Genomic DNA, 27,356 nt, shown 5'->3' on the forward strand with positions numbered 1-27,356 from the left:
AAAAGCCATTCCCTTCTCTACTGTTTTGATCTTATCACATCCCTTTGAAATTGGATGAATCACTCTCTTCAACCTGCATGTACTTCACATGGTGAACTTGTGTTCAGTGCAGGAAAAGTTTTGTTGATTCTTTGTGTCCACTGGGGCTCTTTTGAGTCCTGCTTAGATTCCTTAAAAAGGGATGAAGCCCTGGCCAGTTTGGCTCAGTGGATAGAGCGTTGGCCTGTGAACTGAAGGGTCCCAGGTTCAATTCCGGTCAAGGGCACGTGCCAGAGTTGTGGACTTGATCCCCAGTGGGGGGCTTGCAGGAGGAAGCCGACCATGATTCTCTCTCATCATGGATGTTTCTATCTCTCTCTTCCTATTCCTTCCTCTCTGAAATCAATAAAAATATATTTTTAAAAAAAGAAAAAGAAGGGGTGAATTTGTTTTCAGGATGAGCAGAAACAGACACCTGGACAGGGGCAAGCTGGATTCGGATTCTCCATCTCTCTCCCAGGGTCACAGTCTCTCTCCAAACTTGTTCTCTTCTCTCTCCCAACCAATTAACTGTCCCTTTGTTCCCCCTTCACTCTGAGTTTCCTTTCCCTTTCTCCTACCTTCTGCTTCCTGACAACTTCTGCCTCTTCCTATCTGAACGTACTGCTCTTCTGCACATCTCCTGACCCCTCCCTTTCCTCACAGTGTCTGCACCAGCTGCGAACTGTCCATTGCTGAAGTTCTTATTCACGTCACCAAGCCAGCTCATCATCTGTTTTATGCCAGACTCATCATATATCTGGATTGGCTGCTCTGGGTCATGGTCCCCCCAGGGGCCAAGAACAAATGGCACTAAGGTGGCCAGTACAAAAAGCGGCTCCTTCCCCTGGTGCCCTGGGTGATCTGGGCACTATTATTAGATTGTCTGCTACAGCCCCAGATTCTTTTTTTCCCCTGCTTTTTCATCTTGAGATTTATTTGTTGACCTTTGTTGTTGAAGGGTCCTTAAAATTCCTCGGGCACCCAGCTTGGTTCACTGTGGCGGCTCCTATCCAGATGGCTGGCAGGGGGAGAGGCATTCATAGTTAAACAAACAGTCATTTCCTCCATCTTAGGCTCACCTTTCATCAGAAAGGGAGGGGCAACCGTATTCAATAAACACCATCCATTAGGTTAGATCAGCAGTCTCTGAATATCGCCTTTTTTTCTAGAAACAGTATCTCTCCTGCCTTCACAGAACATGTGGTCAGGAGGAAATTGAATAAAGCCCTTTAATCAGCCGCAGTAGTATTTGAATCATTTAATTTAACATCTGACAACCACAAATTACTTTATTTTTCAGGCCAATTTTAGCCGACCAGGGGAGCTGGCCCAGTTGGACTCATGCTTTATAAATCACTCCTTTGCCTGATGGTGGAAAGTTTGGGGAAGAGATTTTGCTGGGGCTTTTCAAACATCATTAAAAAAAAACAAAACTATCCCCCATGCTGTGTGTATCTGATACTGAGCCCCTGGCCATCTCCCTTCACCCGGTTCTGTGGCTGTAGGGTAAACCCTTGGGTTGGAGGGAGTCAAAGACATACGGCAGGGAGCCTGTGCTTTTTATTCCTTGCTCCAAGTTCTCATGGCCAGGAAAACAAGTCAAATCAAATTAGACCCCAGACACCCGCTGCTTATTGTAGCTCACCCTCTGCTGCCTTCGACTTTTCAGCACCTGTTGAAACCTTCTCACTGGAAAAACTGAAAGAAAAACTTCTGATTTAAAATAACACCCACTACCTCTAACCGGTTTGGCTCAGTGGATAGAGCGTCTGCGTGTGTACTGAAAGGTCCCAGGTTCGATTCCGGTCAAGGGCATGTACCTGGGTTTCAGGCACATCCCCAGTAGTGGGTGTGCAAGAGGCAGCTGTTCAATGTTTCTCTCTCATCGGTGTTTCTAACTCTCTAGCCCTCTCTGTAAAAAATCAATAAAATATATTTAAAAATAAATAAAATAAAATAAAATAAAATAACACCCACTAGCCGAAACCAGTTTGGCTCAGTGGATAGAGCATCAGCCTGGGGACTGAAAGGTCCCGGGTTCGATTCCAGTCAGGGGCATGTACCTTGGTTGCGGGTACATCCCCGGTAGGAAGTGTGCAGGAGGCAGCTGTTCAATGTTTCTCTCTCATAGATGTTTCTGGCTCTCTATTCATCTCCCTTCCTCTCTGTAAAAATAAAGCAATAAAATATTAAATAAATAAATAAATAAATAAATAAATAAATAAAATAACACCCAGTAGACATCCCTGATGTGGCCTCTTCCAGACTCATGTTAAATCATCTGTGATGTCCCAGTAAAGGTAATGCAAGACTTGCCCCTTCAGACCCAGTTCCACGTCAGCTGTGTCTGAGGCCCTGGCAGATATCCTGTGACCACTGGGCAGATGCTGCTAAGAAAAACCCATAGGCCTTTATTCCATCCTTGTTGCAAGTGATCAGGTTGGCAGTAGAGTGGTTAGGGGTGATCAGGCTGGCAGGCAGAAGCGGTTAGAGGCAATCAGGCAGAGGCAGGTGAGGAGTTGGGAGCCAGCAGTCCAGATTGTGAGAGGGATGTCCGGCCGCCCTGGGATCAGGCCTAAATGGGCGGTCAGACATCCCTCAAGCAGTCCCAGATTGGAGAGGGTGCAGGCTGGGCTGAGGGACAACCCCTACCCCAATGCACAAATTTCATGCACCAGGCCTCTAGTGATACATATAAGTAAGTAGCATTAAAAAAGGAAGAATCTAGTGTGGGCCATAGAAATCATAGAATTGTAAAATTTTTTGAAATCCAGTTATTTAGTTTCTTTCTTAGAAACATGTTGTCCAGCCAGCGTGGCTCAGTGGTTGAGTATCGAACCAGGAGGTCATGGTTTGATTCCCGTTCAGGGCACATGACTGGGTTGTGGGTTTGATCCCCGGTGTGGGGCCTGCAGGAGGCAGCTTGTCAATGATTTTCTTTCATCATTAATGTTTCAATCTCTCTCTCCCTCTCCCTTCTTCTCTGAAATCAATACAAAATACTTTTTTATTTTTTTATAAAGAGAGACATGTTGATGTGAGAATAAAACCAGCAACAGCCAAGGTTACAAGAGCGCACATTTCCCTGCAGGGACCCAGAAGATCCTGCAGTAGAACTGAATGTGAGAGCCTGCCAAGCCTCCTGGTTACTGTCTAGTCTCAGGCAGCATCTTCTTAGTACTGGGCCTGGGTCTCCTCCCCAGGCCAGTCAGTCTCCTGGCTCTGGGCAATCCCCCTCTCTGCAAATGGGCCTTTGGTTCCTGCTCCCTGCAAAACTCGAACGCACACAGCATAGTTCTGTGTTCATCTGGTCATGACATTGGACCTAGTAGTTTAAGAGCCAGTATAACCCAAGGAGGCGCCCGGCTGGCCCCTTCTTAAAGGTACCCAGGGAACAGAGTGTCTCATGCACTTTGTCGAAGACCTGAGCGGCTGCAGGACTACTGTCCCGTAGGCGTTTGTCAGAAGGCCCCTTTGGGAACTTGTCTAAACAACAGCTGCCAATACTTAAGAACGGGGGTGGGGGTGGAGAAAGGCTGCTGAAGCCCCTCATTTCCCCCTCATGGCACCATCATTGCCCGTGCCCTCACCCCAGCCCCAGGCCTGACTTTTTCCATTAAACCTCACTCTGCCATTTATTCCTGAGCCCCTTTCTCAATTTATTTTTATTTTATTTATTTTTATTGTTAAACCTCACCCGAGGAGTGAGGATATTTTTTTCCATTGATTTTTTTAGAGAGAGGGGAGGGAAGAAGAGAGAGAGAGAGAGAGAGAGAGAGAGAGAGAGAGAGAGAGAGAGAGAGAGAGAAGGAACATCCATGTGACACACATCGATTGGCTGTTTCCCACTTGTGCCTCGACCAGGGTGGGGGATTGAACCTGCAACCGAGATACATGCCCTTCACTGGGAATCGGACCCTCAACCCTTCAGTGTGTGGGCCGACACTCTAACCATTGAGCAAAACCGGCAGGGCCTTTCTCAATTTCTGATCCCTTCCCTTCTAGGGCTGTTGTGAAAATTAAGTGACATAAGAGTTGAAGACTGTAAACTGTTTGGGAAATAATAAAGATTAATAGATCTTTTTGACCTAGATGCAACTAGAGATTATAGAAAATGTAGATGAGTGGAGGCTGGAGATATGATCATGTCCTAGAAATATGAAGATATTTTGAATTGACATAAGGATGAAGTAAATTTCATTAAAGAGAAAAATGAAGGTAATTTATGTATAGCCCTACAAACATGACTCATAGAATAGAACCATGAAGCAATTTGTCTTTTAAATATATACGATAGAGCTCATTTTTTCCCTTGCCCCTGAATGAACTTGAAGCTACATCCCCAGAGGACCCCTTCTTTATTTATCCTTTGGTCTGGTGTTGACTTTTGGCTTTCTCCCTCCAGGAGACTTCCTTGATCAGGCTGGAAGACGACCCCACTCTGGCTCTCTCATGTCAGTGGCCACCTCTCATCCACTGGAGGTATTTGCTCCCCCTTTGCCCTCATGATCTGTGCACATGGTCCCAACACGGCTACTTTCCTAGCTGCCTGGCGAAGCCATCTATTCGCCCGTCTCCTGCCACTGAGATTTCTCTGGCATGAGTGGGCCCTGTTCACTGTATGAAGCTCCAGAGGACGTGTACTGAGCTTTTGGAGTGTGGTACAGAAGCCTCTTTCCCCAAGCTTGAGGCGAGGAGAAGCACCCTGCACTCTCACCCTGGGGACAGGAGAGTCACAACCCCAGGCCTCCAAATATGCCCACACGTCCAGCACGTGCAAAAGCCCAATACACGGAAGCCGTCCTGGGCTTTCGTACCTGCCTCCCACTGCCCCTGTCCTGACAAGTTCCAAGCCCTAAGTCCCCAAGGCAATCCCTCGGTGACCCCGTCATTGAGAGCCACACTGGGGTAGAACTAAATGTGAGGGCCAAATGTCCTTTCTGGTCTTTGCCAACTCGCTTCAGGAAGAAGAATTGTTTCCACCCCTACGATATGAGGCTAGGTGGGTGGGTGAGAGGGAGAAAGGTGTCCCAGCCAGCCAAGAAACATGATGGATGTGGCAGTGTCCCACGCAGGCACCAAACAGCCCCCACATTGGCTGCCCTGTAATGTATTTTTCCTGTTAAGGGCTTACTCGGGGAACCCATTGAGAGAAGAATTATGAGGCCCCTTGCTCACTGTGACCAAAAGCGTTTCAGGTAGTGCCAGGCCTGAAGGCAGAATGAAAACCTCGCCCCAGGAACCAGGAGAGGATAAGGCTGAAGAGAGGAAGGCAGTGGGTGTAAGGGGAGGGAGGACCTGAGTCACAGCTGAACTGGGGAGAAACCTAGGGTCCGAGGGCCAGGCCAGAAGCCCTGGGGGAGGGATCTGGGTCCTGTTCTCAGGTGGCCCAGGAGGAGACAGGTGGTCTGGAAGGCCAGGCAGCACCCTAGGAACGTCCACACTGGCAAGGCCTATCTCAGATGATTAAAGGACAGCAGACAAATTTAACTAAACGTGAGTAATGGGGACACAAAGGGAAGGTGAAGAGAAATAGAATATTTTAGCAACATAAGGAAATGGGAAGAAAATGACTGTGCAAGGAAATGTCAAACTTCTGAGCCTGGAGGAGATGTAATCTGGTCATTACAGGCTCAGGGAAGCGGGGGAGTGTGTGGTTATTTCAAGCAAATTTTAATTCGCTTTAATTGAATAACATATGGCCAAGTTCTTTTGGGACAGTGTTTGGGGACCAAAATGGGAACCAGGGAGGGCCAGCCCTGTTGACTTGGATGTTTCTTGTTTGTTGTTCGTATATTCATTCAGCCAGCCATTCATTCATCCAGGGAGTGAATGGTAAAGCCTGAGGATTAAGAAAACAAATGGCTCAGCCCTACCTGCCCCTGCCCCCAGGAGATCCTGGTCCTCTGGGGAGACAGTCAAGTGAGTAGAAAGTTACAATGTAGGGCCGCATTCTGGACCTCACACTTGGTGCTCAATAGAAGTTTGTGGAATGAGCCGGTACCGGTTTGTCTCAGTGGATAGAGCGTCGGCTTTCGGACTGAAAGGTCCCAGGTTCGATTCCGGTCAAGGGCATGTACATTGGTTGCGGGCACATCCCCAGTAGGGGGTGTGCAAGAGGCAGCTGGTCGATGTTCCTCTCTCATCGATGTTTCTAGCTCTCTATCCCTCTCTCTTCCTCTCTGTAAAGAATCAATAATATATAATTTAAAAAAAAAAGAAGAAGAAGTGGAATGAACATGCATGGTTGGAAGGGCGGTTCTGAGAAGGCACCAGAAAGTAGTAACATTAAGCTGGGTTTTGAAGGATGAATAAGAGTTCACTAGGTAGGCAAGCAAGTCAAAAGCAGTCCAGGCAGAAGAGACTACATGTGACATGGTTCAATGGGTCACATGTAGCAAAGGGGTGCTGGTGACAATCATGAGGCTGGAGGAGATTGCCCAGGAGAGGGGGGACAGGGTTAGAAGAGGAAAAGGGTGGGACAGAGATGCAGCATCAGTGGACCACTGATGAGAAATAATCCCTCAGGAAGGTAAACTCTGAAGAGAAGACCTGTTAGCCCACCTAAAGCTCACCACCACTGAAATCTCTATTCCAGCTAACGATGCCCATTCATCCTTAGAGCTCAGTTCAGCATCACTTTCCCCACTGAGCCATCCTTTCTGGCCCAGGCTGTAGTGGGTCTTTCCCACGCATGCTCCTAAAACATCCTGTGCCGCCAACCTTGTCACTGCTCATCTCCACCCCCAAGGGTCAGCTTGTCTGTATGTGTGCCCAGCTCCCACCTAGGCTGCCATGTCCAGCTCTGGTGATGCCCACCACCTCCACCACCACCACCATGCTCATGCCTACTGGATTCTGGCCAGGCTGTCCTGCTTATGGGATCTCATCCTAAGGCTGGACAAGGTCCAAATGGAGAAGTAGCTCCAAAAGCTGAGGTCTGAATCTAGGGCTGCTTAGGAGGCGGGGGTGGGGAGAGTGTCTGGCTAAGGGAAGGGTATTTTTGTTTACATCGCAGCAGATTTTGCAGTCTTTAAGGGACTGTGGAAGTACCTGGGTAAAAGCCTTTCTTATGTCCCCAGGAGCCTAATATGAAGGGGTGGGTGGCTAAGGCTATTGTGTCAAGGTGACAGAGACAGAGAAGCCTGGCCTCAGGGCAGAGAAGCCAGATGGTTAAAGAGGCAAGGTGGGGAGCGGACTTGCTGAAGCTGTACAGCGGACCAGTTCACAATCTATCACCTCTTTCTGGACAGAGCCGCCAAGAGGAACACACGCCCCTCAAGGGAACTGATGGATTTGCAGGTGTCCTGGGTGTCCACTAGGGGGCAACAGAGGTTAAGCTAGCTGGCGGGTCGCCATGGTAACCGAGGACCATGACGCTCTGTTATCCCTAGAAAAGGCAGGTAGGTTCGGAGACCGCCCCAAGCATGGCGACCCGGATGCCACCAAGTCAGCAGCCATCAGTTTCAAGCAAAGGCCTAGGCAAGGACAAAGGACCCAGCGTGTGAAGAGGTTTTGGGGCACCACTCGGGCACCTGGAGGCCCCTGCCAATCTCTCTATGTTAGAGGCTTTTATGAATCTGCTTTTGCTATTTTTCTACTGCCTGTCATTCATGGGTCCTTGTTTCCTATATGTGTTTTGCAATTCAAGACTCTGAGCTCATATTTCTTGGTATCGTGTTTGGGGAAGCCTGGGCTGAAGGCCAGTTTCCCTAGGCAGGGTGTGTGTTTTCTTCTGCCAGATTCCTGGAAGCACTGTTAGCTGGGACCAATATATAAATCCTCAGTTTGCAGCTTTTTAGAGGACCTAGGGACTGTGAATTCAGGCTGCAAACCCACATAGGGACCAGCTTATACTTAAATTCTCCGGTTCCAAGGTTTGAAACAGGCAATTTACCTGTATTCACCCTTGGAGTACCAATTAAAAAATTTTTTCTTACTGATTTTAGAAATAGGAGAGAGAAGAGAGAGAAAAAAACAAAACATCATTGTGAGATAGAAATATTGATTGCTTGCCTCCTGCATGTGCCATGATCAGGAATCGAACCCACCATCTGGGTATATGTCCTGACCAGGTATTAAACCTGCCACCTTTTTGTACATGGGACAATGGTCCAACCAACTGAGCCACATCAGACAGGATCTTAAAATCCCAATTTGTATTGATATATGTGCATATGGCACTTGAGTTTTACCTGGTGGCTATACCTAAAGGACCATGAAAAACAAAGCTCTTTGGCAAATGATTCCCAGGTGAAAACTAGCTCTCAGAGTTTCATCTACCTCTCTAAGTTATTTTTGCTTAATTTTTGGCCTCGGTGCATGCCTTATGAATTTTCCAGCTCACCGATGCATTTTAAGAGATTTAAAGAAACAATTTCATCCACCATTAAAGTTGCTTAGCCCCGCTGGTGGAAACAGAAGTGCATTTGTGAGTTCCTTAGAGGAAGCCCACGGATACCTGACTGGAGATATAGCTCCACTTCCACCTCCCCCAGTTAATTTCAAAACTTCTTACAGTTCGGAGCTGCCCCCATCCCCACCCAGGGCCAGCTGGTTAAAGCTCAATTACTTTTCAGTTTCTCCACTTACTACACAAACAATGAAAACCCACGCTGCTGTCCTTACACTCAGCCTGTCCTCTAATCCCCCTTACTCTTGCTTGGGGAAGCATTGGGTAGTATATAAGCCCATCCCTTCTCTGGGTGCTGTCAGTGGTTGAGTGGCTTGCTTTCTTACATTCATCTTGAAGGTGGGCAGTAGGACATCACACTCCCCACTAGGTGGAGGCCTTGCTATTCTGAGGAATTCTTCCTTTTCTTTCTCCCATCCTAATCTCTTTACAGGGGTGAAGGGATGGTGTTGGGCCATGGTTCATAACAGTAGCAGGGCAAATTCAGCACCTAACCCCTGTTTGTAAGAACTGAGAGTATCTACCCCCAAATGTTTTCTCTCTCTTTAGAATGCAGAATAATTTAATCTCAGCCCGGAGTCCTGGTTACCAATTCTGGGACGACAGGGAAAGTTTCTCCCCTCGTAGCAGTAACTGATTCATTTGGTTTCTCCCCTCGTTAAGTTAGTGATTCAACTGCTGCTGCTAATCTAGTGGCTCTCATCACACTCAAAGTCCACACTTGAGTAGTTCAGTTGGTTAGTGTAGTCCTGAGATGCCAAGGTTGTAGGTCCAATCCCCCGTCAGGGCACATACAAGAATCGACCTATGAATATGTAAATAAGTGAAACAACCAATTGACATTTCTCTCTCTGAAATTATTTTGTTGATCTGTTTACGTATTGCCCTCTTCCACAGGAGTGCAAGCCGCTCCCCCCAAGCCGGGTCTTTTCTGTCCGATATATTGTTGTATCCCGCCCCTACCAACATGCATGCCCAGGCCCAAGAGGAGCGCTGTGACTTTTTAAAAGAAATGGACATTACAGTATTCAATCCCAGGCCCTCACAGCGCACGCCCCGCCGCTGCGCCCAGAAAGGTGTGCGACTTGCTCCCCAGCGGCCTCGGAGGGGCAGCGCGCGGGGGCCTCTGGGAAGTGTAGTCCGCGCGCTCGCCGGACCCCTGGGTTGCGGGAGCGAGACTCCGCGTGCGCAGGCGCACTTCCGGCTCGGCCCCGGCGCTGCGGCCATTGTCCAGCCCCGGGGCTAGGGCTAAGGAGGTTGGGGGCCTCACCTCCGCACAGAATTGGAGAGGACTGGACCTGAGGGGGCGGGGGGGCGAGCGGAGCCGGCCCAAACCTTGGATGGGCCTGGGGTCACAAACCCCGGAAACTCCAGGAGGCAGTGATTGCGAGTGTGCGGGTCGGAGCGGCACCTCCCACGAGTTTGGCGCTTGTCCGCGGGGCCGCGCCCACCGTCCTGCGGGTGGGACTGGGCGTGGCCGGAGGAGGGTGTCCTCGATTCCGTAAGCGTTTCCTTTGGGGGAGAGGGTGCTGCAGGCCCCCGCGGGGCCCCGGCGCCTCCCCACTCCTCTCCCGGGAGAAGTGTCTGCGGGGCGGAGGCGGGCCCCGCGGGACGGGGCGGGGGCCGTGGGTGCCGCGGGGTGAGTGGGCCCTTTCTTCTCTCCCCAGGCTCTCCGTCTGGGAACCGGGCCGGCGAGGCCAGGATGGCCCCGAGGCCTCCGGCGGAGGCGCCCCAGGTGAGCCGCACGGACTTTCCCACCCCGGGAGTGTTTGGAGCAGTCATTGTTCTCCTTGGGAGACTGCGTGTCCTGGCTCGATCGTCCCTGTGAGACCCGAGGTGTCCAGAGCTGTGGGGTGGAGGAGAACTGTATTGGGGGTCGGAGGGGACTAGGGCCGTCTTCTGGGAGGAGTTGAGTGGATGTGTTGGAAGGTGTCAGTGTTGAGATTCCTGAGTGCCAAGCCAATTCCTTGAACTCTTGTCAATAAGGAATGGAAGGGGGCGGGGAGGGAGGGGTGACAGGATAGGAGGATAGGACAGTGCCCCGGAGGAAGTGACTGTCAGGGAGTGTAGGAGAGAGGAGCCAAGCTTCTGACCGAGGAAGGCTGGTCTGGATTTGCCGAGGAAGAGGCTGGAGATGGGCTTTCTTGGGGAAGGAGTGGAGGGGGGATGGGAATACAAGGAGGATGTATCCCAGAGCTCTCCGTGTCTTTTTCTGCTCTAACAGATAGAATAGGGCACATCCCTACATGTCCAGCCTTCGGTGTAGTTAGTATGAAGCTGACTTGTGAGGGAGAAGGCATTTTATAGAAGCATCACAACTCTGAGGTTGTCCACTGGATTTACATAGAGTGTATCGGTGAAATATAACAAGGTCCAGATGGTATTTTAATCCACACACTCTTTAGAATTAAGGAAAAATCATATTCTAATTGTTATGTGTGTGAGGCAAGATCGGAGAGGAAGGGAGAGGGGGAGAGAGAGAAAAACATCAATGATGACAGAGAATCATTGATCAGCTGCCTCCTGCACGCCCTGTACTGGGAATTGAGCCTGCAACCCAGGCATGTGCCCTGTCCAGGAATCCATCCATGACTTCCTGGTTCATAAGTGGATGCTCAACCACTGAGCCATACTGCTGTGCTGGGTTGCCTTTTTTTTTTTTTTCTTTTTTTTTTTTTTTTTTTTTTTTGCGGGGAGCAGAGGAGGGGGAGGCTTTTTAATGGTGAAAGTGGGTTTGTGTTCTGAGCAGTGAGTTTTAGGGACTGCTTTAAGCTTCATGTTTAAGGTTATGTTTCCCAAGCACTCTGGTTCAGTTGTACTATTCTCATAGAATGGCCCGATAGTCCACCAAACTCGGGCTGAAGGACAGAGTAGAGCAGTGAACCTGCAACAGGAACTTTTTAGGCAGAGATTTCCCTTCATCGGTGGTTCCCTTTCCCTGAACATAGCCCTTCAGAATGCAAAAGGTGACTAATTGAGTCATGTGACACCTTATCCCGGAAATTAACTAGCGGGGGAGACAGCTCCTGCAGAAGTAGAGCTCGGAAGAGATGGTGCCAAGCGTTGTTGGAGAGGTCCAGAGGCTGCTGTGAGTGCAGAGCGGGAAGCGGAAACTCTGCCTCTGGGGAAGTCAGCAGGGATGCCTTTGCATAGAGCACATGTGTCAAACACAAGGCCCGCGGGCCAAATCCAGCCCGCCAGGCCTTGCAATGTGGCCCGCACCGCGCTGTCATCACTGCACTCCGCTGTCAGTTTATGACATTGTCAGTTTATGACTGTTCAGTAAACCATTCAGCCCGCGATTTAGGCTGGATTTTAGATTTTGGCCCCTTCTCTGATTGAGTTCGACACCCCTAGCATAGAGCATAAAGCGGGTGTAATTGAAGGGGGTGAGGTAGAGCTGGTTGACTGTGGGTTAGGGGAGTTGGGAGGCAAAAAGACAAGGGACATTTTCATGAAACCGTTGTCCTGTGAGACTGTGGATGTAGCTTGTAGGCAATGGTTAGATGAGAATAGAAAGGAGTTTGGACTTTTTTATTTTGGCCTTTGTAACCCATTTATTCCTGTATGTACTCATTCAGCAGATAATCATTGAACCCTATGATGTATTAAGACACTTTCTACGTGGCTAGGATACATCAGTGAACAAAATTGATAAAGGTCTCTGCTTTTGTGGAGCTTACATCCTAGAAGGAGTAGACAGAAAAATTATATGATATCCTAGAAGGTGATGGTACCTCAGAAAAATAATTAAAAGTAGGAAAAGGTAAGGAGGATCGAGTGGGAGATGTCAGAGCTTGTGGTACATAGGATTGCAATTTTAAATAGGATGTAAGCTTATTCTTGTTGGTGACATCTGAGCAGACTTAAGGAGGTCTGGGAAGGAGTTCCCAGGAAACACCCGGATGTGTATCTGGTGTGTTCAGAGAGCAGCAAGGAGCCTAGTATATCTTGAGCCAATGTTTTTGAGCAGGGAACTAGTATCGTTTCTTATTACTTTTAAAGATTGTTGTGAATAATGAAGTATAGGAGCAAGAGTTTGAAAGTCAGAACTCTTTTAGGGGTGTGGCTAGCAAATACCTGAAGTGGTCCACAGTGGGAGGGGAATGGGAGCAGAGATGAGTGAGGGGGATACCCTGAAAATCCTATATATATGTGAACACTGCGTATTTTCTTCCTTATATGTGTACTACATTATAGTTAGGAATAAGAAAGGTGTTTACCATTCTTAAAGTTGTAGCCACCAGAACAGTAACTCAAAACCTCTTCCTCTAAGACCTATTTCAAAAGTATGATTCTTTTCCTGACTTTTCTATGTCTTATACTACCTTTTTTTTTTTTTTTTAATCCTCACCTGAGAATATGTTTCCATTGACTTTTAACAGAGAGCGAGAGTGAGAGAGAGAGAAACATTGATCAGTTGCCTCCCACACACGCCTGCACCTGGGATCGAATCCACAGTCTAAGCATGTGCCCTGGCTGGGAATCAAAACACCACCCTCCAGTGTATGGGACAGTGCTCCAATTACCAAACCACCCGGCCAGGGCTGTATTACTTTTATTTTAATAAAATATACCTTATTAAATATACCTTAAATATATCATATAGATCTTTTTTTAACAACAAAAAAAGTCATTTATGTTATCTCTTTAACATCTCTATTTGTTGTGATGAATTTCCCTTTTTTTCTACTTGAGCATATTTTTCCCTTAAACATTTCCAATTATAATATTTTTAAATTCATATGTTTTTTTATGAGTTTTTTTTTTTTTAATCACTTTTAATGGCTGTATTATATTACTTTGCATGGACATACCAAATTTGTTTAACCATTCCTCATAAGACATTTTGGTTGTTTCTAAAATTTTTACCATTATAAATAATACTCATTTCTATGTAAATCAATATTTTAAAATTATTTATGAGGTGGGTTTTTTTGTTTTGTTTTCTTTGAAATCCAGTGTGTATTTTGCACTTGCCACACATCTGATTTGGACTAGCCACATTGCAAGTGCTCAGTAGCCACATGTGGCTAGTGGTTTACTGATTAGCTTAGATCTAGAATGTTATTGTCTGACTTACTGGCATTTTTGGCATGGGAGAATTTGAGCTAGATTTGAACAATGAAGAGGAAGGATTGTATATAGGAGACACTTTTTAGGCTCTTGGTGATTCCAGAGCATAAAGGAAAAAGGAAGAATCAAGGATGAGGTCCAGATTTCCCGTTGGGACATGTAGATGGTGATGCTGTTAGCCTAAATAGGGCATCTGTGTATGTGTGTAAAGGCTAACAGTGATTTTCTTCTCTCCACACCCAGTTGATAGGTATGCTATTGATCTGCACCTTACCAAACTGACAATGGTCTATGAGTACTTGAGTAGAAACACTATATTCTATGCCAGTAAAATTAATGTGTTCTAATTGGGCAAACTAACCCAGTCTTTGGGTGGTGGTTTTTATAAATGAGATTATTTTTACACATTATCTGCCATTCTCTAGTTTTCAGTTTAGTAAAGTTTCCATTTTCTGAGTTATAGTTTGAGCTGATTTTTCCTCCAGAATTGGTATATGTTAGAGTTGGATTATTTTTTATTTTTAATCACCTAGGACAGTGTTTCCCAAAGTGTGGTGCGCGTACCCCCAGGGGTACGGGAAGAGTCTGGTGGGGGTACGCGTTGCACCGGAGTTTGGTGGGGATATGCACTGCACTGTGTTTAGCTGCGCCTAATTTTACGTTCTCATGAGTACGAGGGGTACTCAGTGTTATGAAAATTATAGAAGGGGTACACACATGTCAAAAGTTTGGGAAACACTGGCCTAGAACATGGTTAGAGAGCAAAAGCTGGGGGGCAGGAGGATGGGGTGGGGGGACACATGTCCTTTGGTGCACAGGACAACACTTAACCAACTGAGCTACTCTGAGTGGGCTGGATAATTTTATATTAGCACATGCTATCCTTTCTGGAAGGGCCCTATCTACCCTTCTGCTCTTAAAACTCTTACTTCTTGCTGTCGTCAGTGTGGCCTGAGACAAGGTCTTGACCCTCTAGGACAGTGGTTCTCAACCTTTCTAATGCTGTGACCCTTTAATACAGTTCCTCATGTTGTGACCCCCAACCATAAAATTATTTTTGTTGCTACTTCATAATTGTAATTTTGCTACTGTTAATGAATCGTAGTGTAAATATCTGTATTTCCAATGGTCTTAGTCCACCCTGCTAGCGGTTCTCAACTTATGGGTCGTTGAGAACCGCTGCTGTAAGAGATGATTGTGGCATGGACTAGGGTGAGGATGGTAAGAATAGGGGAAAGTAGGGAGGAATTAAAGGTTTGTAAACATGATCAAATTTGTGTTTTAGAGGAGGACCTTCCACCGCTTTCCACTGGGGATTGTGCCCACAACTCAGGCTATGTGTCCTGACCAGAACCAAACCATGACCTTCCCAGTTCGTAGGTCAGCACTCAACCACTGAGCCACACCAGCTGGGCTCATTGGCATTTTTATTCAGTGCATGTGGTCAAGTCAGACACCTAGTAAATACAAGTGACGCAGTATTTTACATGGCACAGTCAGATCCCTGACCTGGTCAGGAGAATTTGCCACGTTTCAACCCTTCCCTATTCCTGCGGGGACACAGCCACAGGGACATGATGTGGAGGAGCCAGTGTTCATATGAATGCAGTCATTCCTATTTCTCTAAAATTCAGATCTCTGCCATCTCCTTAAGGCTGAACTCAGGAAACAGATGTGTGGTATGGGTCAGGCACTTGCTGAACACTAGTGTTTCAGAGTTTAGAAACAAATTTATAGTAGCTGCCCTCATAATGCTCACCATCTAACTAGAAAAACAAGCATTCGGATAATTGTGTGTGTGCGCCAGGGGGCGTAAAGGACACAATACAGTGATCAGCCCTCCAGTGGGGGATCAGAAGGTTTCAGTGAAAATCTGCTAACCAAGACCTGAAGTGTAAAGTGGAATTAGCAAGGGAAAAACTGCTGGGAGGGTGGGGAGAGAATGATATTTCCCAAGAACAAAAAAACACCAGTTCAGCTGTGGCCAAGCACATAGGGAGAAGTTCGTGGACTAAGGCAGAAATTGTCTTTACCATAGCTTTTTATATATATATATATATATATATATATATATATATATATATATATATATATAACATTCATAACCATTACATTTAAAAAAAAATTTTTTTAATATATTTTTTGATTTTTTTACAGAGAGAAGAGAGAGGGATAGAGAGTTAGAAACATCGATGACAGAGAATCATCGATCAGCTGCCTCCTGCACACCCCCTATCAGGGATGTGCCTGCAACTAAGGTACATGCCCTTGACCGGAATCAAACCCGGGACCCTTCAGTCCACAGACCGACACTCTATTCACTGAGCCAAACCGGTTTCGGCTACCATAGCTTATTGTATCCTTCTTGAGATAGAAATCTAACCAGAACCAATGGAGAAATTTCAAATAGGACATGGTGACAGATGTCTCGTGGCTTAACAAGGCCTAACAAGGCAAGCAAAAACCAACCCACAAGCATCAGAACTGACCATTGAGAGTCATGGAGGACCCTCAGCTACCCTTGTTTCATTGGGGAGGTGAGGAGAAAGTGATCAGAATGGAATAAGACCTCTGACCTAGCAATTCCAATTCTAGCTAGCTATCCTAGAGAAGTTCTAGCATAATTGCACAAACAGTATTTAATGCAGTAATGTTTGCACTAGCAAAATATTGTAAATAATCCAAATGTCTATTAACAGGACCTCGTTCATTTATTCATTCTCAGGGTATTTGTCAGCATTCACTATCGGTCAAGGTATATAACTGGTGAAGACAGATAAAGTTCTCATGAAGCTCATAGTGAGGGAGACAGACATGCTAACAAGTAAGCAGTCTCAGATAGTGGTTAGAAGTAAGGTATCCTCTTTAATCTATTTGGTTCCTGAGTTAAGGTGGCAGGAATTTGGACAGTGAGAGATAACTGTGTTAGGAAGAAACTGAAATATGGTAATATGATGGAGAGTAAATTAAAGGAAGGTGCTGAGACAGCTTTTCTGAGGAAGTGATGCTGGAGATAAGGCTGAAATGACTAGTAGTATAATAACTAGTTGTCAACCATGTAGAGATTCTAGAGGGAGAGAAAGTAGCAAGCATAAAGGCCCAGGTGGGAGCAAACTTGAAGTATCCAATGATCAACAAGTTCAGCATGGCTAGAGCCCAGGGAGTGGTGGGGAGTTTTGAATTTTATTCTTAATGCAATAGGTGCTGTTGGCTTTAGGTAATGGGAATATTATGATACTATGGAGTCTATGAAGTAAGTCAGAGGATTAAGGTGAAGTTATATGTATTGCTTTGGGAAGATCTCTAAGATCTCTTAACTATTACATAGTTAATTGTAAAAATAAGTTGTGGAACACTCTTTATGGTATTTCACAAAACAAGACACTGTATACAAAGAAACATGGAATAGGGATTCTCTAAGTGTACGCACCAAACTGTTAACAGTGGTTATTTCAAGGGTTTAAATTAGGATTGGTGATGGGGATGAAGGAGGGCTGCCACTGCCACTTTTTACTTCCCACCATATTTGGATTTTGTAACAAAAGGGAGGTACACGAGCCGGGAGCTTCCTGATTGTATAAAAAGGCTTGGCTTTGAAGGGAAATACATCAAAAGCTAAGGATTGCAGGACACACTGCTCCTCATGACTTTCTGGCCTGAATGTTAGATTTCTTTATGTAAGTATGTAAACAACTACATGTAACTGAACATTGTCCCCTCAGAATATTAAATGTATGATCATCGTTTCTAATAAATTCTACATTATGTTCCCTGTATTGCCATGAGAATGTTTGTGTGGATGAATATTCCTTGAGCAGGAATGTGATCCTACAGGAATCAATGACATTCAAGGATGTGGCTGTGGACTTCACCCAGGAAGAATGGCACCACGTGGCCCCTGCTCAGAGGCGCTTGTACAGGGATGTGATGCTGGAGAACTACCGCAACCTGGTTTCTCTTGGTAAGGACCACATCCCAATGTCTTGCCTATTGGTGGGTCTCTCCTTTCTCAGTTACTATGGTTGTGGAGCTCTGTGACTGTAGCTTGGGTGGCTGTGAGCAGGGTGTGGGTGTTCAGGGTCAGAGCTTGTTCATCTTTTTGGGACCAGCCTTATGGGTTTCTGAGCCTGCTCTTTATTTTTTATTTTTTTATTTTTTTAAATATATTTTATTGATTTTGTACAGAGAGGAAGGGAGAGAGATAGAGAGTTAGAAACATCGATGAGAGAGAGTCATCGATCAGCTGCCTCTTGCACACCCCCCTCCGGGGATATGCCCGCAACCAAGGTACATGCCCTTGACCGGAATCGAACCCGGGTCCCTTCAGTCCCCAAGCCGAAGCTCTATCCATTGAGCCAAACCGGTTTCGGCTGAGCCTGCTCTTTAGGTAAAAGGTCTTTCTTTTGAAGAACTGGGAGTAGGCCATTTGGTTGCATAATTCCCTCAAGTTGCCCGTTTTCTTTTCCTTCAGAGTTCATGAGGGTCAAGGACTACTACTGACTTGTAGGAGGCTTCTTTGTCTACTTGCACAAACAAACAAATCCTCTGTTTTTACCCGTGAGCAGGTTATCAAGTTTCCAAGCCAGAGGTGATCTTCAAATTGGAGCAAGGAGAAGAGCCATGGCTATCAGAGGGCGAAATCCAAAGATCTGCCTGTCCAGGTAAATGAGTGAGGATCAGGCATGTGGGAATCAGTGCAGACAGTGGCCTAGCTGAGGGAGTGGGAAGCACTTTCAGATTGCTGCCCTGGGAGCTCACAGAAGGGCAGAGGAGGCTGAGCCCTCATGACACCTCTGTAGATCTCCCTTCTCCAGTAGGGTGTTCCTGCTGCTGGTTGGTCTTAGAGGAAAAGATACCACTTTGTTCTACACTGAGTATGCCATTTCTCCTGTCCTATAACCCTACTTTCTGGATTATTTTCTCCTCCGGTGTCCTCAGTCTCCCATCATTATTTAGCGATCCCTTTTCTTACTCACTCAGTCATAATTGAACTTCCATGTCTCCTTCTTGTTTCGTCTTACTGCTCTCACTTTCAGCTGCCCAGACTTGTAGGAAATATCCACAGCCTTGACTCTTCCTCCCTTCACAACTTGTTTTAGACTTCTTTCCCTCACTACACCTGTCTAGGGAGGAACATGGTCTTCCATCCATTCTATGGTCATGTTGATTTGATTCATTGCCTCTCTCCACTGTTCCTAGAATATCATTCTCTCCTGGTCTCCCACCTGGATATGTGCTTCTTGGTTTTAGGTCTTTGGCTTTTCTTGCTTTTCCTTCTAAGCAAATATGCCTTAAGGACTCTGTCTTCCAGGTTCCTCCCCCTTCTTTGTTACAAAAAGGGTGCCTGCCTTCTGGTGGTTGCAGCTCTTTATTTATGCTATAGACTCAAAAATCATCCTTGCTTATAGCCTGGTCATTTATTCCTTTTCACAGAACACTTTCACTCGGAAGTCCCACTCAGTTCTTATTAAAGTATAAAATCTGAATGAGTCATCTTGCCCATCACTCCTTTCTACCCTGACCTGTTAGAAACCTTTTAGTATTTCTAATCTCTCAGACCAGACACCATCATCAGTTTAGTCTTTTTCTTTTAACCCAGGTATTTTCCTTCTTTGAGAAGTTATCTTAGATTTTCCTGCCTTTAACTTCCGCTGGTGTCATCTTCAACCAAACCCCAGGCTTAGATTACTATAATTTCCAGTTAAAATTACTCCCTCCATCTTTTTTATAATCCATAATTGTTTGTGTTTTTTTATTGATTTCAGAGAAGGAGAGGGAGAGATAGATGGAAACATCAATGATGAGAGAGAATCATTGATATGTTGTCTCATGCACACACCTCTCACTGGGGATCGAGCCCATAACCCGGGCATGTGCCCTTGACCAGAATCGAACTGGCGACCCTTTGTCCCCATGCCAATGCTCTATCCATTGAGCCAAACCGATTAGGGCTGTCAATTTATCTTTTATGTATTTCCAAGTAAGTTGCAGGTGAGTATATTTCATTCCTACATTTTTTCATATGCATATCATTAACTAGAGCTCAATAATTGTTAATGGCTTTTAGAGATCAATTTATTAGGCAGATTAAAATAAACCTTTTTTGGTTAAGCAAGGTGACTAATGTAGAATCAGAGCTCAAATAGACAAAATCCACACTCCAGTTGTAAGGACAAGAATGATTTGCCTCTTGAAATATTTTTTTTAAATATATTTTATTGATTTTTTACAGAGAGGGATAGAGAGTTAGAAACATTGATGAGAGAGAATCATCGATCAGCTGTGTCTTGCACACCACCCATTGGGGACGTGCCCACAACCAAGGCACATGCCCTTGACCGGAATCAAACCTGGGACCTCCAGTCCGCAGGCCAACACTCTGTCCACTGAGCCAAACCAGCTTCGGCTGAAATATTTTTCTCAGTGTGTGACATCTAGCCTTTAATCTACAAGTGTATCTAAGAATCATTTCTGTTAGATCACTGGCTGCAGATTTTTCACTTCAGGGTTTGACTATCTGGAGTCTCAGAGATGACATTTAAAGAAATTATAAAATAGATATATTAAGGAAATATATCTATTTCTGAAAGCTCACAGAAGGGCAGAAGACCTGAGCCCTCATGACACCTCTGTATATCTCCCTTCTCCAGTAGGGTGCTCCTGCTGCTGGTCGGTCTTAGAGGAAAAGATACCACTTTGTTCTACACTGAGTATGCCATTTCTCCTGTCCTATAACCCTACTTTCTGGATTATTTTCTCCTCCGGTATTCTCAATCTCCCATCATTATTTAGTGATCCCTTTTTTTACTCACTCAGACATAATTGAACTTCCATGTCTCCTTCTGGTTTCGTCTTACTGCTCTCACTCTCAGCTGCCCAGACTTGTAGGAAATATCCACAGCCTTGACTCTTCCTCCCTTCACAACTCTATTTCTGAGAGCTCACAGAAACCACTGTTTATAAAATGGACAGCAGGCATAGAGAGCAGATACGATCCTGCAAGATGGACTGTGATCCTTTTTCCTTTGTATCTATGCCTAACACTCTCTAATCACTTATCTCTTTACTCCCTAATCAGCCTCCTAGCTGGGCTTCCTAGTTTTGAACTTATCATTCACTCTGGATCTGCAGTCTGTATTATATCTTTTCACTCTTCCTTTCCTAGATTTTGGGTATTCTCCCTAAGCCACGTGGCTGATTTTAAAACAGAGTCATGTATAATTTGAATCTCATTTTCTCATACCTACGGTAGCAGTTTGTCTCAACAGGAGGGAATAGGGAACTTTTGCACTTTGGATTTCTTTCAGATTGGAAGACCAGGCCTGTGGCCAAATCATCAAATCTGCAGCAGAACGTATCTGAAGTATCCCTTCACACAGATGATCTCTCACGTGCCACGTTAGAAGATGTGAGTAATCAGTTAGAGAGGCATCAGGAAAACTGGAAGAGGTATCTGGGGCCAGATGTATCCACCCAGAAGAAAATAATCACACCAGAGAAAACCTTTGAGCATAATAAATTTGGTGAAAACTCTAGATTGAACACAGATCTGGTCACACAACTGAACATTCCTTCAAGGTCTAGTGAATGTGATACGCTTGGAATCAATTTGGGACATAATTCAGACTTACTTAATCAGAATAATATCCTTGTAAAAAAGAAACCTTATAAATGTAATAAATGTAGAAAAGCTTTTATTCATAGATCATCACTTACTAAACATGAGAAAACTCATAAAGGAGAGGGAGCTTTTCCCAATGGTACAGATCAGGGAATTTATGGTGGAAAGAAACACCATGAATGTACTGACTGTGGAAAAACCTTCCTCTGGAAGACACAGCTTACTGAGCATCAAAGAATTCACACAGGGGAGAAACCCTTTGAATGTAATGTGTGTGGGAAGGCCTTCAGGCATAGTTCATCCCTTGGTCAGCATGAGAATGCACATACCGGAGAGAAGCCCTATCAGTGTAGTCTCTGTGGGAAAGCCTTTCAGCGCAGCTCCTCCTTGGTGCAACACCAGAGAATTCACACTGGAGAGAAACCATATCGGTGTAACTTATGTGGAAGGTCTTTTAGGCATGGCACATCCCTCACTCAGCATGAGGTCACACACAGTGGAGAGAAACCCTTTCAATGTAAGGAATGTGGGAAAGCCTTTAGTCGATGTTCTTCCCTTGTCCAGCATGAGAGGACTCATACTGGAGAGAAACCTTTTGAATGTAGCATATGTGGGAGGGCTTTTGGTCAGAGCCCATCCCTTTATAAACATATGAGGATTCATAAGAGAGGGAAACCTTACCAAAGCAATAACTACGGCATAGACTTCAAGCACAGCTCATCTCTTACTCAAGATGAAAGCACGCTGACTGAAGTGAAATCTTACCATTGTAATGACTGTGGGGAAGACTTTAGTCACTTTACAGACTTTTCTGACCATCAGAAGATCCATGCTGGAGAGAGCCCCTATGATTGTGAGCAGACCTTCAGTCAACAGTCTATTTCTCATCCTGGAGAGAAACCCTATCAGTGTAATGTATGTGGGAAAGCTTTCAAAAGGAGTACAAGTTTCATAGAACATCACAGAATTCATACTGGAGAAAAACCCTATGAATGTAATGAATGTGGAGAAGCCTTCAGTCGGCGCTCATCGCTTACTCAACATGAGAGAACCCACACAGGAGAGAAACCCTATGAATGTATTGACTGTGGGAAAGCCTTCAGTCAGAGTTCATCCCTCATTCAGCACGAGAGAACTCATACTGGAGAAAAACCCTATGAATGTAATGAATGTGGGCGAGCCTTCCGAAAGAAAACCAATCTGCATGATCATCAGAGAATCCATACTGGAGAAAAACCCTATACTTGTAAGGAGTGTGGGAAAAACTTCAGTCGAAGCTCAGCTCTCACTAAACACCAGAGAATTCATATGCGAAATAAACTCTGAGAACCTTGGAATTTTTTAAATGTGCAGAAAGCTTTAGCTAAAATATTACTCATACTCAGTGTCAAAGGATTCTTGATGGATAAAAAATTTGAGAATGTCACAAATCGTGTATGTTATGTTGTGTTCAGAGAAAACTTTGCTAGTAGACAAATTTTTCAATAAATGAAAGACACATTCTTAGATCTGGTTATGAACTTTTATAAAAATAACTACAAACATAATACATAACCTGTTGAAGATGCTATGTTTATATATTGAACTTTATAAAACTTTTTAACATATGTGTGCAGGAGATTACAAACTTTCAACAATTTGACTTGCAACTGTTACTGTTTACAGCCTTTTTTATAGATAAAATTCCTGCATTAATGACCAAAACTCAATTTAAAAATTGCTTGACAACTACATTCAATTGCAGTTCTTATATTGAATGCACCATGGAAACCAATTCCACCTCCAGAAATTCGTCATTCAAAGAATTAGCTGTCCAGCTACTTCATTGTACAGATGAAGAAACTGAAAACCAAAGATGTGAAATAGTTTGCACAGAATGCTGCAGCTTATGATGGTAAAACTGGTGTAGGATGCAGGTCTCCTGGCCCTTTGGCCCTTGACACTGAAAAGCTAATTTGGAATTCAGAGGGCTTTGAAATAAATTTTAAGTCAGATGCACAAACATTTAATGAGCACTTAAGAATTTATAGAAGCATAAGAGGCAGCAAGATATGTTTAAATTTGTCACAAACTTATTTAAAGCAACTTGGTAGAAGCTTAAAACCAAAATGTTAACAGAAACTGTAAATGGTTGAACTACTGGCGACTTTTCCATTTCCCAAGTATCATAATTATACTTTCAACTAACATTTCAGTTTTATAAAACTGTTAAGTCCTCTACTCTGCACTGCCCCAAGCTTCCTATATTGGATCAATGAGAAAACAACACAAAACTAAGACAAGAATTTTCCCCTAAATTAATTTGTGGACAAGTATAAATTCAGGTACCTCTTGCCATAAAATTTGCCTTTAAATTAACACATGTGCCAAGGAAATATTTCACCATAAAAATAACTTTTTTAAGCTTGTGGCGCTTTTCCATCAGTAAAGCCTGAGAGCTATGTTTCAGTATCCCACTCAAACCCTTAGTGTCCCTTAGGGGAATTCATAGGCTATCCTAAAGGAATTTCAAGAAGCTTTGTTGGTTCATTGGCACTAACAATGCAGATAAATTTAGGATCAATTGTGGACATTGACCCCTTTCATACAAGAGCATCTCTTCTCTAAGATAAGCCAATTTTCCCGCCTTGATGAGTCACTGGGAGGAGTGATATGAGTAGTGTTGATGGTGAAATCTTTCCTTCTGGCTTTCTTGCGTGCCAAGTAATAGGATCCATCTCCTTATCTCATCCTGAATAATACAAGGCAGCTCCCAAACATTCTTCATAGTTCTTTGCAGGAAAATGTGCCTGGGGGTTGAAATATGGCATGTCTAGCCCATTGTCTATCACATACAGAGCAAGATGGGATATTCCCTAGCCGATCTGCCCTTCTAAGACATTAATCATTCAAAACATGGCTTGTTTATGGTATTCCATGCTGAGTGCACACACAATGCCAAAGTCAAGCTTGTATTGTCTGACACATAGTTTGACAATATGTAATTATACTCAAACCTTTCCCCATTGATTGGCCAAGGTGCCTAACAGGAACTCATTTTGCTGCTGATTGTTTGGGGATCCCCATAGTGGACTATGTGGAAGAATGGCATGAATAACCAATTGAGTGCTACCCTACTGTTAAGAAGTTTATAAAGACTTTAAGTCTAGTAGACCCAAAGGAGACCACTGGTTTGTGTGTGGAGCCTGGCCTAGATCCAGCCAATATCTGAATCTCAGCACATCTTCATTGACAGGGAGGGAGCCTAGGATATATGAGTGGCTAACAGAGCAGAGGATTCCATGGTCCCAGCATCTTTGCACCATGCACTTATGACCACCTAGCTTTCTACGCCACATGAAATGCATCCTTGTAACATCATTGTGTCCTTTCAATAAATAGCCTTCTTAGTTGAATGGGAGTCAGTTTGTCTATTTCAGTTTTCAGAAGTTGACTAAGAAGAGTGGCATATCAAGGAGGAGGGATTAACTGCTAAACCCTTCACAGCCCAGTGAGTTAATAACAGCTACCATTTTTTGAATGCTTACTACTTGAAAGACATTGTGCCAAGTACTTTATAGCCATCATTTCAGTTAATTCTTACAACTTCCCATTCTAGGTCTTGTGGTAACTATTGTCTATCTGCCCAGCTTTTTTCCTCTTGTAATAAATCCCTGCTGTACTGATCACAGGAATACAAATCAGAACATGCATGGAGTATGGGATAGTTTTAGGGGAAAGCATGTGTCTAGTTGAGCCAATATCGGAGTCCTTTGCCAGGATTTTTTCAAAACAGTTAACAGGGGAATTTTGATTTTGGCTTTCTAGGCTAGGAAGGTGAAAGCTAGAGCTGCCTGGAGCCTGATTTCCTACCAGAGAGGGGAGGTCTCTTGTGGGAGAGGGTGCCACTGACATGATGGTGTTCTCGTTACTAATCCCTGAAGTCTTTGGACCTGGCTCAATTTCTGAAGCACTTTGTAGGATTCAGTGGGCTCCCCACTATCAGTCCAGTGATTCTCTCTTTTTGACTAAAGGCTAATCTGTTAGACTCCGTTTCTTTTTTTTTTTTTTTTCTTTTTTTTTTTTCTTTTTTTTTAACATATTGGTTTCAGAGAGAGAGAAACAACAATGATGAGATAGAATCTTTGATCAGCTGCCTCCTGCATGTCCCCTGTTGGGGATTGAGCCCACAACCCGGGCATGTGCTATTGACCGGAATCAAACCAGGGACCAATCAAACCAGTCTGCAGGCTGATGCTCTATCCACTGAGCCAAACCAGCTAGGGCTATACATAGTTTCTTGCATTAAAGAAATCTAATACATGTATTATGTCCTTGTGGGAAGGGGATGGGGCCCAGAGGTAAAATAACTCCCCCCAGGTAGTACTGTCTATAGCAGATTTAGGCTTCTCACTCAGGACTTGCTGTATATTCATAGCTCTTAATCACTAACTGTTGTCTCCAGGGGCATGTTGGGTTCAAGGAGCTGTATATAGTGCAGTGTCATTTGGGGGAGAATGGATAGAAGGATATGGTGAGAGGTCAGAGATCAAGAGGAGACAAAATGGTGAAAGGCGTTGGAATGTTTTCCTGACTCAGTAAATCAAATTCCCTAAATTCACTCATAACCCTCATACCTTAATGTATCATTTAAATTCAGCCTATACTGTAGATAAAAATAATTTATCATACTTAAAGAAGAACTTACATATTTTCTGTGGTGCTACATAGTCTCAATTTCCTTAAGTCCCCTATTGTGACAATTTTATAATAATGACATTGAGTATTTTTATCTTTTTAAGCACTCCCACTTTTTTTTTTTTTTTACAGAATCTTTTATGTTAATTTTTTAACATATCCAGAATGAGAATGAGATAAAATATCCAAAGTGAGGTTGTTAGGTCAGCGTGTAGCAGTTAGTATAACCAGATGGTGTGAGATTCATATAAGAATAAACTAGATAAGATAGCCCAAGAGTAATCATCTCAACATTGCAAACAGGATCCAAAAGGAAAACCAGCCTCCCAATCCTGGGGAAGGTCCCAGGGTAGGCCTCTCCCCCAGAGCACCTAACACACCTCTTCCTATATGGAAAGATAAGAAAAACACGTCTGCAGTTTGTATGCATATTGATGGTGGTCGTGTTCAGTTCTTTATAGCTGCTAAACTACTTAATTCTTACTCATCTTAAAAATGCAAATGTACTTGGCTGCCCTATTTCAACTAAATTGATGTCTCAGATTTTCAGAGATAACTGTTAATGTCCATCATGGTGCCACAATTTGTGTGTGTGATTATTTGCTGTTCTTCCTCCACCTTGCACTAGATTATTATAAGTTCCAGGATGGCTAAGTCCACATCTATTTTGCTAACTTTCTGCTTCCCCACTTAATTACTAGTATAGTGCTAGGGACATAGCAGGTATTCAATATAGTCTTGTTAAGTGAGCAATGAAGTAGAAATTTGTTGGTAGACAAAGTAGACTGGTTTGTAAATAAAAAGATTTTCAATCTATTTTTAAAAAATATTTTATTGATTTTTTTTTTTTTTTTTTTTTTTTTTTTTTTTTTTTTTTTTTACAGAGAGGAAGAGAGAGGGATAGAGAGTTAGAAACATCAATGAGAAAAAATCATCGATCAGCTGCCTCTTGCACACCCCCCACCGGGGATGTACCCGCAACCAAGGTAAATGCCCTTGACCGGAATCGAACTCGGGACCTTTCAGTCCACAGGCCTACTCTATATCCATTGAGCCAAACTGGTTTCGGCAAGATTCTCAATTTTGAAATCAGAATATTGTGAAAGAAAGCAGTAGATGCTATTTCTGGCAAAAACTTAGAAGTCTTACAGGAGAAAAATGAGAGCTTGTACTGCTGGCAGGAGGGTAAATTGGTATAATTATTTTGAGAGTAATTTGGTAATTTTCAGTAAATTTGAAGCTAAGCATGCTTCATGACCCTAGACGAGATGTATACCCTAGACTAGAAATTCTCCTATATGAGCACAAAGACTTACATGAGCATGCTCATTGCAGTAATGTTTGAAATAGTGAAAATATGGACACAACACAAATGTCTGTCAGTAAGCAAATGGGTTAATATGATAATTTGTAGCATATTCTTATATAATACAACACAATTCCTTAAATTAAGGAACCAGAGCATCTGGCAAAACATGCTATCTCTGCCTATTCTACTCCTGTGCCCATGCATTCTAAATATTTAATTTGTTCTTTTCTATGTCCTAC

At 44.1% G+C, this 27,356-nt stretch overlaps 2 protein-coding genes and 1 long non-coding RNA gene across 4 annotated transcripts in view; 2 read left to right on the forward strand and 1 right to left on the reverse strand.

Annotated features, from left to right (window-relative positions):
• The window catches only part of LOC311610190, a 62,898-nt gene extending 53,446 nt beyond the window's left edge, over positions 1–9,452 (forward strand). Inside the window, exons 3-4 of the long non-coding RNA XR_014792910.1 lie at positions 4,427–4,503; positions 9,332–9,452. This is a non-coding gene — a long non-coding RNA (uncharacterized lncRNA). The remainder of the gene's footprint in view (positions 1–4,426; positions 4,504–9,331) is intronic.
• Positions 1–27,356, reverse strand: part of LOC311610140 (dipeptidase 2-like) — a 564,319-nt gene that overhangs the window by 384,193 nt on the left and 152,770 nt on the right. The gene's annotated exons all lie outside the window — the stretch shown is intronic.
• On the forward strand, positions 9,617–26,578 carry ZFP90 (ZFP90 zinc finger protein). Of its 2 annotated transcripts, none has more exons than XM_084861049.1 (5): positions 9,617–9,935; positions 10,102–10,169; positions 17,345–17,471; positions 18,076–18,171; positions 20,818–26,578. In XM_084861049.1, the coding sequence occupies exons 2-5, from the start codon at positions 10,137–10,139 to the stop codon at positions 22,455–22,457; spliced, it is 1,896 nt and encodes a 631-aa protein (XP_084717175.1). In that variant the 5' UTR covers positions 9,617–9,935; positions 10,102–10,136; the 3' UTR covers positions 22,458–26,578. The 2 variants fall into 2 exon arrangements, with proteins under 2 accessions (XP_084717175.1, XP_084717174.1); XM_084861048.1 differs by having other exon boundaries at positions 9,638–9,895.

This window comes from Pipistrellus hanaki (genome assembly GCF_964339955.1).
Source record: "Pipistrellus hanaki genome assembly, chromosome: 15".
Lineage (NCBI taxonomy): Eukaryota > Metazoa > Chordata > Mammalia > Chiroptera > Vespertilionidae > Pipistrellus > Pipistrellus hanaki.

Excerpts from the sequence above, each read along its gene's own strand:
- ZFP90 (XM_084861048.1), top strand. The coding sequence starts at position 9,775 with ATGGGCCTGGGGTCACAAACCCCGGAAACTCCAGGAGGCAGTGATTGC. Across the intron at positions 10,170-17,344 it reads CTCCGGCGGAGGCGCCCCAG|GAATCAATGACATTCAAGGA; the intron begins GTGAGCCGCACG and ends GTGATCCTACAG. Across the intron at positions 17,472-18,075 it reads CCGCAACCTGGTTTCTCTTG|GTTATCAAGTTTCCAAGCCA; the intron begins GTAAGGACCACA and ends ACCCGTGAGCAG.